This window comes from Phaseolus vulgaris, chromosome 11 (genome assembly GCF_051622355.1).
Source record: "Phaseolus vulgaris cultivar YP4 chromosome 11, ASM5162235v1, whole genome shotgun sequence".
Classification (NCBI taxonomy): domain Eukaryota; kingdom Viridiplantae; phylum Streptophyta; class Magnoliopsida; order Fabales; family Fabaceae; genus Phaseolus; species Phaseolus vulgaris.
In genome coordinates this window covers 2,544,042-2,558,267 of record NC_143508.1, presented here as the reverse complement: position 1 = coordinate 2,558,267, position 14,226 = coordinate 2,544,042, and the positions used below count along the sequence as shown (strand labels likewise).

The 14,226-nt window shown below is 28.4% G+C and overlaps 1 protein-coding gene and 1 pseudogene across 2 annotated transcripts; one reads left to right on the top strand and one right to left on the bottom strand.

The window, feature by feature from the left end:
• The window catches only part of LOC150022964 (serine carboxypeptidase-like 35), a 114,390-nt pseudogene that overhangs the window by 69,127 nt on the left and 31,037 nt on the right, over positions 1–14,226 (bottom strand).
• Positions 10,497–12,726, top strand: LOC150022969 (serine carboxypeptidase-like 35). Of its 2 annotated transcripts, none has more exons than XM_090297029.1 (8): positions 10,497–10,762; positions 10,955–11,059; positions 11,148–11,336; positions 11,419–11,498; positions 11,618–11,881; positions 11,975–12,114; positions 12,205–12,294; positions 12,378–12,726. In XM_090297029.1, the coding sequence occupies exons 1-8, from the start codon at positions 10,510–10,512 to the stop codon at positions 12,634–12,636; spliced, it is 1,380 nt and encodes a 459-aa protein (XP_090153155.1). In that variant the 5' UTR covers positions 10,497–10,509; the 3' UTR covers positions 12,637–12,726. The 2 variants fall into 2 exon arrangements, with proteins under 2 accessions (XP_090153155.1, XP_090153154.1); XM_090297028.1 differs by having other exon boundaries at positions 12,202–12,294.

Below are 14,226 nucleotides of genomic sequence, written 5' to 3'. Positions count from 1 at the left end.
AAATCACTTTCTGAAAATCACACTTCATTTCCTAAATTCCTAAAGGTGTGGTTCTGATTATAAATTCTGTGATACGTGATTTTAAGTAATTTCTTTTGATATTTTTTGTGTTTACATGTTATTTTTTTATAAAATGTCATCAATCAAATCCTTGCTTCAATTCGTAATGATCAAACTTTATCTATGATCAGTGTTACTCCTCAAAAGCATAACACTAGCATACAATATCTGATAGAAGTAAATATTATAAGTTATTTAAGCACTAAATACAGAGATATGAAACTGTGCATGAAAATGCATGTTGAACCTGCAAAGCCATTTATTTAAGTCGTATAAGAATACACTGGGTAAATATCATATGATGTACCTTCAGATATTAGTGTGATGAGGTGTAGAATGTAGAGTAATTCAGCAAAAGTAAGAGTAAGTGGTAACCTTAAAAAGGAAGTTGTTGAGTGCAACAAATTCTGAGAGAAATAAATTGTTTGAGTGTTAGAGACAGTGGAATGTTGGAATTAAAAGATAAAATAAAGAAAGGCAGGAGAGAGTATGAAATATGAAGATGGAGTCTTAGTGTGATTCCTTGATTGATCAGTTTAATGTATATGACAAAGATGACATATACATTGAACAAAGGATATGTACTTATCTATGTACGTAACTGAAGAAAAAAATTAAACGACATAAAAATAAATAAATAAATAAATAAATAAAACTAACATTATTAGATATAAATGTCATTGTGTTTTAATAAACAATGTTTAATAGTAAAAACGCCATGTCATAAATGGACTTTTTTTTTTACTAATATCTACATATATCAACAACAAATGTGAACAATTTATAATGCTGAAGAGGTGGTCAGGACTCAAGTTAATATACTTATACTTAATTTATGACCATCTGATGAATTAATTGATTTAACTTATATATTTAAATACCATAAACTATAACTTGCACAAGATCATTATACTGATACAAATAAACACTTGTACTGTTGTAAATAAATAGTGATGAAAAAATTATGTGGCTAGTTTGTTGTTCTGTCCATCTACCATTCCACCTTTCCCAAGTTTTTTTTTTCATCTTCATAGTTGTATTTTTTATATTTTCTTGAAATGTGATAGATTTTGTTTCTCGTCATTCTAACGTAATCCTAAAAATTAGTGTAATCTAATCTCTGTGAAAATTAAAAATAATTAAAATAAATTTCTAGGAGAGTAAGACGTCAAATAAGTTTCTAAACTTAAACTACTTCGTATCAATGTATTTTAAACGTATATTAATATTGTCATTTAAATTACACAACTTTTGAAATTTTGAACTATTATAACAATATGTTAAAAAAATGTCTACTTTAAGAACTAATACAACAGATCTATATATTCTGGAGAATAAATGATACTTTACTTTTTTTTTAAGTAAAAGTTAAAATAAACTTGAACTAAAACAAAATATAATTTTGATTATTTGACATATTTGAAGACTTTATAGCATGGAACACTACAAGACATAGAGGTTACGTACTCACTCTTTCTGTCTCCTCCGACCAAGGTAACATCTACCGTGACTGTACCAACAATATCTTTCTCTCCAGTACACACTTTCCTCTCTCTCCTCAAATCATGTCTATCTAATTAACCTCAACGACAATCATTTTTCTAAAATATTCTATATTTTATCAAGTTTAACACCTCTTTTTATTTCATTTCTATACAAAGTTTAACAGTTCAAATTCATATAAAACCAGAAACATTCACTACTTGTGGTATGATGATCGTGCAATGGCATGGTCACTTAGGAGAATTGGGAAACTAATTGAGTTAAAAGCATTTTACCTAATACTAAAGAATGCAGCAATGGCATGGCTAAAGTATTTTGAAGATATATAAATTAAATACATAATATTTAAAATAATTAAACATATAATGAAGTTATTGTTAGTTCAGAACGTTAATGGCTTAATTTATGTTTTCCCCCTAATTTTCAGTAGACAATTACGACCAAAAGTGACTGTTATGCCAATTACTTTATAAATAAATGATAGTTTCACTATAAAAGATTTTAAAAAAATAATTAATTGTTATATTGATTAAATTATATATTATTTTAAATATTAAATAAATTATTTTTATTTAAATTATTTTTATTATTGGTAAATATTTTTTAAATTTTTATTTAATTAATTATTTAAGGTTTGAGCTACATCATCTTTCAAGTGTTTTGGTTGTAATTGTATGTGATATTGATGATGAAAGTGTTTTAGGGTTAATTGTTTGTGAAATTGATCTTCAAAATGGTTATAGAAAGTTAGAAATAAGTAGTAATGAGAGGTGATGTACAACTACATATGTTGTCGTTGTCGGTGTCGGTGTTGGCGCCCAGATTTGAATAAAAGTGATCCTTGGTTTACGTGCATGGCTGCATGGTCCCTCCATTACTCTGCTTCTTTAATATTCAAGGTAATTTCTACCACTTTCCTCACTCCACACTTAAATGCTATCAACTATAACTAATAACAAAACAATATACAGGGAAACTTTCAAAATATTTATTACTATTTTACTCATCTATTTTTTTTATAATTTCAATGCCCATTTTTCTAAAATTATTACTATAGCCAGATCTTTATTTTATTAGTTTTTTTTTTTCATTTATATTCATTCTACCACTTTCCATGCGAAAACAACTTGTTCATTTATCTTCTTTACATATGTAAATTTGTATAGTTTTGTTGTCTTCTCACTTCTTTCCTCTGTATTCCTATAAGTTCTTTTGTGTTATTTTTTTCTTTTTTTTGACGCCAATATTGTGTATGGAATAAACTGATGATATAATCTTAAATTATAGTGCTCGAGTTAGGTTAATGTGTTTAATGTATTTCAAGTGTCTGAATTTATTTTTTTTACGAATTTTGTGTCCATTTTCTATGTATGTTAAGTTTGTACTTCTCTTTTTAGAAATATTTTCATTAAAGTTGAAGAAAATGTGAGATTTTATGGTTTATTTTTTTATTAATTAATGTCTTTGGTTGTAAGAAATTTGGCTTTTGAATTGTGTTTTTTTGAATTTGTTTATTCTGATATAAGTATTATATTTTCATTTTATAAAAAAAAAAAACAAAAGCAAGTATTCTTCATAGTTGCAAGTTGACAAATACAACAATCTTTCTTAACCAAATACTAGTTCACAAAATGAAGGGATAAAAAAAAGAGAATTGTGTTCTCATTAAATTTTGTTTGTGACAAAAAATTTATGAACCAATTATATTTGATGAAATAACAATATGCAATTTGTCGATTTTTCAGATTTGTTTGTAACTTTTACTTGCAACCTAAATGACCAGAAATTAACATATTTTTAAATGATTTATACATAACATGATAGATATAGTTTCTTTCTAAAACATTCAAAATTAAATTCGAACAATTATTAGAAGATTTAACTAGAAAGCAAGTGTTGGGTGAAAAAAAGATAACAAAAGGCTGTACCTACCATTTATTAATTTTTATATTGAAATTTTGTTGACTATATCATTTGAAAATGTTATGGATTTATACTACTGAGATGAAATGTATAATCCATTAATATACCAAATCTTAAAATATTTTCAACCAATATTAATTACAATAAGTGATAGTTTATACATGAATAAATAGTCCTTTTGTGATTATGTAACTATAACTACTATCAAATATAAAATCTATTTTTTTTACAAATTACAATATTCTTCATATAACAACAAAAATTATTGTTACACATTTTTTTCAATAACATGCATGTATTTTATTAAAATTTTCAAATTTTTTAAAAAATTATTATATAAAAAAATAGCTATTAAATTTGAATGATAAAAACTATTTCAAGTTCCTATTCAAATTCTGGTTTGTGAGAGCCATAATATCTGAAGTTAACTTATTTACCGTCATAACTTTTTAAGGTTCCCTCTTGATCATTGTTGTGTATTTAGACAATCGTTTTCATAATTAAGATCATGTTAATTTGGTAATTTGATTATGTTAGTTTGTTTTTGATAATACCTAATTTATGTTTTAATGTTTTATTTTAAAAGAAAAAATAGTAATTAAAACTCAAGAATAAAATCTTCAAGACAAAACTTATTAGAAATTGCATTGACATAAAATCAATTCTAGACCTATAATTACTTACATATAGTTCTTTTTAATAGAAAAATGATATATTTACATACCTTGAAAAATATATTCTTAACAATTCAATATATTAATATATTAATATTTTAATTATTTATATTTTATATTTTAATATAATTATTAATATATATAGATATATATATATATATATAATTATAAAAAGTTTAATTTGATAACTGTAAATTAAAATACACCAGTTTATACTTCAAGTGTAATTTAGACCATATAATTTTTAAATTGTTTCATTTTAGTAAAAAAAATATTTTTCTTTCTTACTGCTAAAAACTCAGAATCACTAAAAACTTATTTCCTCCACTACAAGAAAATTATTAAATAGTAACCAAATTTAGAAAAAAAAATAATTAGTCACTATATTAACTAAATTAAATGTTAATTTAGAGACTAAACAATTATTGATATCTAATGTGATTTCTATTATTAGTAAAATATTATAAATGATTTTTAAATTGGTATATAAATTAACTAATAAAGTTTTAACTACTAAAATTTTAGATTCTAAATTAGTCTCTAATAGAAACTAATTTAGAATATAAGTAGTTAATAGATAAAATTTTGGTAGCTAATAGTCAGATACTAATTTAAAAATTATTTTATAAATTTTTATTAATAATAAAATTTATTTTAAATATAAAAAAATTTTAATTTATAAAATGGTTTTTAATTTTATTATTAATTATTTTAGTATTTAAAATTAATTTTTATTTAATAATTTTCTCGTAATAATATATTGTAGATAAGTAAGTAATTATATTGTTGGAATAGATTATAAAGTGAATGTGTCTGTTATGCAAGTAAGTATTTTTCTAGAGTTATGAATATATGATCTTGCTTAGGGTGGCAAAAATGAGCATCCTGATGAATGAGAAATGCAGTTTGAGCAACATACAATGTTCTTGCCTGGTTCTACAGGCTCTGTCATTTGCCAGAGTTCAGTAGCTTTGGTTGGAGGGCAGGAGTTGTTGAAGAAAGAAACAATCATGTGCCACTTTCTTTTGCAAGTGCAATTGAGGACAGAGGTGGGTGGAGGACTTAAACTCTTGCATGTGCTTGATGTGACCTCGCACTACGCAAACCAAATGCTTCTCATCTTATCTTTACATCAAATTTATTAGTTTTCACTTTTCATTTCTCAGTGCCAACCTGACTTTAGAGAGGGGACCATGCATCTCTTTCTTACAAATAAACAACCTTTTCTCCTTCACAAGCCCTAGCTAGGGACGTATGAGCAAGAGTACCACTAACTCTTCTCACTGACCCATACTCAACTTTTTTGTCCCTGATTGCATATTAAGTAATTGCTGTTAGTTAGTGCACTTCCTAAAACCAATTTCCATTCATCAGACTCAACACACTAATATACATTTCAAAAAATAAGGTACGTCATTTATTATTGTGTATTTATCAAGTGTCGATCACCTGTTTTACTGATTTAAGCATCGAAATATCTGTTACAGGTACTTCCTCCATTTCGCATTTATTTAAAACTGAAAAACAAAAGAGAAACACGAAAAGGCGAAAAGGATTCCAGTAAAACTCTAACAACCTGCTAGAAAGAAGACGAAAACTTCCATATTTATTTAAATTCATCTCCTTATCAGGATCAACTTTAAATTTTAGTACAAATTAAAAATAATAAATGAGGATTCCCCGACATGTTTGAAGAGATTTCTTTGTGGCACACAGACACAGGTAGAAAGTAATAAAAGGTTGTCTGTCTATTTTTGGTTGGTATCGTACACATATGAGAATAAAAAAGAGAAGAGTAGTGGTGGAAGCACGGATTTGGTAGGGACATTTTATGACTTGATTCCAGTAACATCTGAAATTATTCCAAATGTTTCTATCGAAATTATTTAATTGACTATTCTGGAAATTTTACTATCTACGTATTAGATTTTATTTTATTTTAATGATAAATAATAAACTACACTAAAAGAAAAACACACTTAGATTTAGCATTCCAAGGAATTCAATATTTTGAAAGTTTTCTAATAGAAAAACACAAATCAATCAATATAATAATACACACTAAAATAAGAGAAACACTGGTGAAAATTTTTAATTAACGTGCGTTTGAATCTCTGGAGTATTGTATGTGAATGTGGACCTATTTGTATCAGTTGATCAATAAGGATCAATTTCATTATATTTTTCATTAATCTCACATTGTATTAAATTTTTACTTTCCAAACATAAAAATTCATATATTAACATAATTTTAATTTAATATAATAAATTTTATGACTCTTTATCAACTGACATATTCTTTTGATACTTTCAAAAATTACATAATAGGATAACTATTAAAATACTTAATTATTTATATTATCAATAATCTATACGTATCATTCAAATAAATATAAAAAACAAATATATTTGTTTACTCATCATTAATAATAATAAAAATAAATACTAAATTATGTTTATAGATTAAATTTTTATGTTGTTGTACAATTTAATTTTTTTTTTATTTTTTTTATTCTTAAAAGAATAATTTTTAAACTAAAAATTTTAAATTTTTTATTTTTATTTTATAAAAAAAAAGAGGCTTAAATTATTGAGGTGAAACTCCTAACAAAAACTAATTTATGTGTCATCAGACTAAAAAAAAAGACAAAAGGGAAGTTGATTGTCACCTATCATAGACCCGAAAGAAGAAGGGGCTAAGGGAAGACGTATAGATATTTTGTTTTGTTAAATGTGGATGGGAAAAGCACTCGTGTACTAGGTGCCTTCACATGGAAAACATTCATTTTCACTCACACACGGTCCCTTTCTATTCCAATTTAATATTATTACTTTTAAACTAAATGTAAATATGATTTATTATATAATTATATAATATCATGTATATTTTTATAATTTAAGTATGCGCTAGTCGAATGGGTCTTTTTTTTCTAAGATTCACCATGTTTTAAATTTAATACATACAAAATGAAATAAATTATATTATATATTTATTATATATAAATTAAAATTTACTATGATTTGAGATAAAAATATTATCTAATATTAGTTAAAAAAATAGTAAGAGAACATAAATAAATGAAATATATATTAGTCAAAACCTGTAATAATAATTATACAAACTTATAAGTAACATATATTCTCACAATCTTTACAAAAATAATAATATAAAAAAAAACAAATTTGTAACATTTCATTGGACTCCCAAATAATTAATAATGTCAACAGTTAATAAATTATGTGATTCAACATATAAGTTTTGAAGTTAATGTGAAGTTATAATTTATTATTTTTGTCTAAATATTGTTTTCACATATTTATGATAGAATCAATTATCTTAAAGTATAATTGACAACATTTTTTAAAAACTCAACTTTCATAAATAATCCCTTATAATTAAACATAACTAATTATATTATTTAAAATTAATTTCTAAGCTACTTAACAAGTAACACAATAAATATAAATCATTAAAAAAATGAATATAGTGGTAAGTAACTTCAATAACTTTCATTCCAGCTATGTCTAAACTTTTATCCTTTTACTTGTAGTCAAATAAAAACGAAATTCATTATCAGGATTAAATTTACAAATTATCTTTAATCAATCTATATATGATGTCTTTGTTTATATAATTAAAATAAACAATTATTAAACACTAAAAAAATCATGAAATAGAAACCAACTTTTAGATATAAAAAATAATTAGTTGTTATAGTTACTCGTTAGAGATGTTTTAAAAAAAAAATTAATTTTTAAATTAGTTTTTATTATTGTTAAATGATTTTTAAATTAATGTTTAATTAGAACCAATTTTTTTTTACCAAATTTAAATTTAAATAATTAGTAAAAAACAAACAAACTAGACACTAGATATTATTTACTTTTTATTAGAAATGTTAAAAAGTAAATATAAAAAGGTTAGTAGAAATGGAAGTTAGAAAAATAATAATGTTTTTTATTATAAATAATAAAGAAAAATAGACCTCGTCTTTATATTTTAGTAAATAAAAAATAAAGATTTTTTATGAATACCTTTCTTTTCAACTTCTTCTCCCTTTCATGGGGCCATGATATGTTAAGACTGCATAGATTTTGAAGACCTGAATTTGTCTCTGTGAAGGACCAAAGTCCACTTCAACAATAATTCAAAACCTAAATGTCTGCAAGTTTGCAACAATGGACACACGTGGAAAACAAACCTAGAGACAACAATAGTATAGACAAAGAAAAAGGTGAGGAAACAATAATTCTTCTTCCTTTGTCTCAGCCCTTTCTTTTCAAACTTCTCATTAACCATAGTCCTTACTTTTTATCATGATTCCACAACTTTGTTTTGTCAACTTTAAATCGTGCAAAGCCATTTATTTAAGTCGTGTAAGAACACACTGGGTAAATATCATAGGATGTACCTGCAGATATTAGTGTGATGAGGTGTAGAATGTAGAGTAATTCAGCAAAAGTAAGAGTAAGTGGTAACCTTAAAAAGGAAGTTGTTGAGTGCAACAAATTATGAGAGAAATAAATTGTTTGAGTGTTAGAGACAGTGGAATGTTGGAATTAAAAGATAAAATAAAGAAAGGCAGGAGAGAGTAAGAAAAAAGTGGAAAGTGGATAATAGGGTAGTGGAATACCATTTCTGTCGAAATTGTACATCCTATGAAACGGCATAGAATGGCACCAATAATGTCTTAGATTCTTTCTCTAAGTACTAATATCAAGAGTAATAAGAGTATTCTATATTCCAAAAGTACTGTATGAGAGTTTACATGATGACGGTGACTTAAAACACATAGAAGGTAAAAACGTAAGAAAAAAAACTGAGAAATTAAAGGCTTGAATATACTGACTAAAGAAAAAGGGGAGAATGCATGCATATATTGATTAGTGAATTTAGCATTTGGTTATTAATTATTTATACATGTACCGGTATGGCCGAGAGGCCGAGGGGCCGAGACCTTAGAAGGCTTGGCCGAGAGGCCGAGACCTTGGAAGGCTTGGCCGGGACGGCCGAGTGGCCGAGACCTGGGAAGACTTGGCCGAGAGGCCGAGACCTGGGAAGACTTGGCCGAGAGGCCGAGACCTGGGAAGACTTGGCCGAGAGGCCGAGACCTGAGAAGACTTGGCCGAGAGGCCGAGACCTTAGAAGACTTGGCCGAGACGGCCGAGACCACTGGAACATGGCCGATGGCCGACCCATGCCATGATGATTTGGCCGATGGCCGACCCCTATTACAGTTAACGCTCAAACCAAGATCAGTGAAGTTAATCTATCATTAAGAATTAGGTAATGCAAACCTAAGAGGTGTCCACCTCGATAAATGGGCCCAACAAGGTAGGCCCATTAGAATAATATAAATAGTACGCATCCCAAGGAGTAAGGTATGTCATTTATCACTCTGAGAGCTGACCACCCGCTTTACTGACTTGAGCGTCGGAGTGCCTTCGCAGGTACCCCCACCATCCGGTGTTCAGCCGAGGCCGAGGGCCGAAGGAGAAGCAGGAGGACGAAGAGAACCTCAGTTCACTACCCAGTCACCTGACCGACCGAAGGAAGGAGAAGAAGACTTCAACAGTTCTCTAGGTCCCATCTCCCTAGCAGAACAATACATAATAATGTGATTGTGTTTGGAATAATTGTAGTTAATAATTAAAGCGTAATAGTGGTTATTAATTATTTATACATAATAATGTGATTGTGTTTGCAAGAATGTATATGATAGCATTCTGAGTGATGAATGACGTTGTTGCTTTATGGCAAGTCTTGGACGTAAATAGCAATGTCCTTGCATGGCTGTCCAAGTCATTCTCCAATGGAAGCTTAGAGACAAAATGTGTAAAATGATACCCCTAAACCCTAAATATAAATGCAGCTATTCATCTATAAATAATAATTACTCACCCCTCATTCCACTTAAGTCTATGCTATCGTACCTCTCTCTCTGCCTCTCACCATCACATAAACTACCATTCATTTTTATCATTATAGATTTCCTGCGTTTTCTTTTTCCTATCCACCACTTTCCATATCATCATCATCAAAGCAGTCATCTATAAATAATAATTACCCACCCACCCCTCATTCCACTTAAGTTCATGCTATCAAACCTCTCTCTGCCTCTCACCATTCCGTTACATAAACTACCATTCATTCCATTACATAAACTTCCGCCACTTCACTTAGTTGCACCGATCCCCTCCTCCTTCTTCCGCCACTTCACTTAGTTGCACCGATCCCCTCCTCCTCCTTCTTCCGCCTTCACTTAGTGACTTTGTGACTTTGTGCACCGATCCCCACCTACTCCTTCTTCCTCTTCTTTCAAAACCCCAAAAAACTCTCCCACACAATATGAACTTCTCATCAATGGCATTTACCTTCTGTACCTTATTCATTTCCCTTATGGCAAACATGGTTGTCCAAGAGGAGACATGGCAAGAGAGAGATAGAGTAAAAAATTTGCCAGGACAACCACCAGTCAATTTCAATCACTATGCTGGTTATATTAAATTAAGACCAAACCAAGAAAAAGCCTTATTTTACTGGTTTTTTGAAGCTCAAGATGGTCCTTCACGTAAACCTGTTGTACTTTGGCTTAATGGAGGTTAGCATGGATCACACTTTTTTCTCATTTTAATTCATTATATTTGTAAAAAGAAATTGTATGCTCACCTCACTCTACCTCTCAAACCCTTTTTCCATTCAAAATTGTTTTTCGGGTGGTGTTGTTGTCTTTGTCCTATACCTTGGTTTTGTTCTTTTTGTTCATGTTACCAAGTTACTCTTTGTTGAGTAGGACCTGGTTGCTCCTCAATTGCCTTTGGAGCAGCACAAGAGATTGGTCCATTTTTGGTAGACCAGGAAGAGAATCTAAAATTTAACAAATTTTCTTGGAATAAAGGTATGTAATCTCATTGCTATTACTTTAAAGTACTTATTTATTTAATTAGTTGGAAGCATAATTTCGTTATTTTATCTTAATTTTCCAGTTGCAAACATCATATTTCTGGATTCACCAATTACTGTTGGTTTTTCTTATACAAACAATTCCAAGGACTTAAGTGAGCTTGGTGATCAAGTTTCCGCTTCTGATAACTATAACTTTTTGGTTGGTTGGTTCAAAAGATTTCCAAATTTTAGATCCAACGAATTTTATATTGTAGGAGAGAGTTATGGAGGTAAGATTCTCTAATTTTTTTTTTTTTAAATATTTAATTATGAATAACTTGTATTTTAATGAACATTTTATTTAAATCACAGGACATTATGCTCCACAACTTGCTGACCTTATATATAAAAGAAATAAAAGAGGTCCATACATCAATTTGAAGGGACTCATGGTAATTACCTATTATCTTTATAACTCTCTTTTTGCGACTTTATAAATTTTCTAAGTTATAAATTAAAAATGTTGGTATAAGTTTTTCATTAAATTGACATTATTTTGATCAAAATTCAGATGGGAAATGCTGTGATAAATACGGTCACAGATGCAAAAGGGATATATGATTATGCTTGGAGCCATGGAATAATCTCAACACAAGTCTTGGATGGAATAAAAAGGCACTGTAATTTCAGTGAAAAGGAACACACCAAAGAATGCAAAGCTTTTAGGATGAAGTTTTTAGAATGTTATTCGGATATTGACATTTTGAATATTTACTCACCGGTGTGTCTCAAAGACAAAGATTATAAAATACCAAATTCAACAAGACTTCCACATGTAAGTATTATATTATAGTTGGGTAGCCTGTAGGTATTATAAATTCCTTTCACCATGCATATAGATAAGTGTTTCTGTTCTGTTGCATTTCAGGCTCTTTGGAATACATTACCATCATCAGGATACGATTATTGTCCAAATGATCATGTAACAAAGTATTTCAACAAGAAGAATGTTCAGAGGGCAATCCATGCAAATATAACTAATTTGCCTTATCCATTTACAGTTTGCAGGTATTTATTCCCACATACTAATATTTTATTATTTTTTATATAACTAATTTGATAAACTATAGTAATATGATTTGTTTTATGATGAAGCAGTATAATTGAGAAATGGAATGACTCCCCAGAGACAATGCTACCACTAATTCAGAAACTATTAAGGGTTGGTTTACGTATTTGGATGTACAGGTATGCAATTAAATAAGTTTGGATTGTTTTCAATATATAGTTATGGTTATAATATTTTGACATGTAATTTTATGTGTATACAGTGGAGACACTGATGGTAGAGTTCCCATATTATCAACCAAATATAGCTTGGAAGAGTTGAAACTGAATATAACGAAAGAGTTGAGAACTTGGTTTGCAGGTGTAGAAGTGGGAGGGTGGGTGGAGGAGTATGAGGGTGGTCTTACTTTTGCCTCCGTTAGAGGTGCTGGCCACCAGGTTCCAGTTTCTGCACCACAACCAGCACTTACTCTCTTTTCCCATTTTCTATCTTCTCAACCTCTTCCATCTTCTCGCTTCTAGTTCATTCTACTTGTATGTATATTATTGTGTATGTTCTTTTGGCTTGTGCCTAGATCAATGAAAAACAATTATTAGTTTGGAAAAACCGTAGCTTAAGAATCTCTTAATTCTATGTGATTGATGACTTTTTTCCTAGGAGTAAATTTTTTTTTCTTTTGCATAATTAATTTTTTCTTAAGGTAAAATGTTTTAACACTTAATTTTTACATATTCCTCTTTTATTTAACGTCTGCAAATTATGATCATTAATAAGTGAATTTATATTAAGAAGAAAATAAATTATGAATGACAAAAAAAAAATATTCGTAACTTACAGAAGGAATCTATATCTAAATGTGTCTTTGTAAATAATTTTATAATGTACAATCATTATAAGTATAGTTTAAAGCTTAAAGAAACTGAAAAACAAAAATTCTAAATCTTGCTTTCATTAACAAATTGACATAGAATTCATATATAGTTGGTTGAAGATGATAAGAAGCACCGCAAGCTCTAGCTCCTCCCGAGGCATTGCTGCTAGAGTATGTGTGGATATAGCAAGAAGTTGATGTTAATATTTATTTATTGGTTTAGACGGGCCAAATATTGATATAAAGAATGTTTTTATTGTGAAAAGGTATACACATAAAACCTTTAAAACCATTAACATCAACCTATATTAATTGTATTTTTTTATAAAAAAACTGTATATATACTTGGTAAAGAAAATGGGAGTGTAATTTTTTTTTTATCGTTAGCAATAATAAAACAGAATATTAAGTGTGGATTTTCTATCAAAAGTATGTTAGGCAACATACTTGTATTATAACGAGAATATCTGATGTCAAAACTTTCTTATAAAAAAAATTAACGAGAATTAATATTTGATGTCAAAACTTTCTTATAAAAAAAATTGTGAGATAAGAACAACAGTTAAATTTGGCAAGTATAATGATAATGGAAAAATTGGTAATCATCGTCCTTCATTGTATTATATGAATAAAGTTTTATAAAACAATAAAAAGTCTCTTACAAACATTGTTGGATAAATGAATAGAAAATTATTTAAAATAATAAAGTTATATATATGTGCATGTATAAAAATGGGAAGCTCATATATATATTTTTTACAAAGTATACTAAGATGCATCTAAGTTTAATTGAGAAATATTAAAATAATACAGTAGAATTAATTTGAAAAAATATAAAAAGCTAACGAAATTGGAAATACTAACAAATAAATAAAATAGATATAAACAGTACTGGTAGGCTAAAATCGAGAGGTTCAGGCCGAGAACTACATATTGTGTTGGGAAAAACGGGTAATTTTCCCACTAAAACAAAACCCTAACAGAGCTACCCGACAAATAATATTGAATAAATAAAGCGGAATAATAAAAGAGATAAAGAGGAAAAAAACACACCCGAAAATTGTTAACGGAGTTCGGCCTGTTTAGCCTAATCTCCGAGCACAGCAAAAACAACTCACTTTTATTATTATGAGAGAAGATATTACAAATTGGGATATCTAACAGTGAAGGAGGAAAGTTTAATTTATAACCCTCAAACCTCTTTCCCAAACAATGAACCCACCGATGTGGGACTTGGGAT

Bases quoted from the DNA above. Each gene is read 5' to 3' on its own strand.
- LOC150022969 (XM_090297028.1), top strand. From the start codon at position 10,510: ATGAACTTCTCATCAATGGCATTTACCTTCTGTACCTTATTCATTTCC. The intron at 11,337-11,418 runs GTAAGATTCTCT...TTTAAATCACAG, and splicing joins TGTAGGAGAGAGTTATGGAG to GACATTATGCTCCACAACTT. The intron at 12,115-12,201 runs GTATTTATTCCC...TTTATGATGAAG, and splicing joins TATCCATTTACAGTTTGCAG to CAGTATAATTGAGAAATGGA.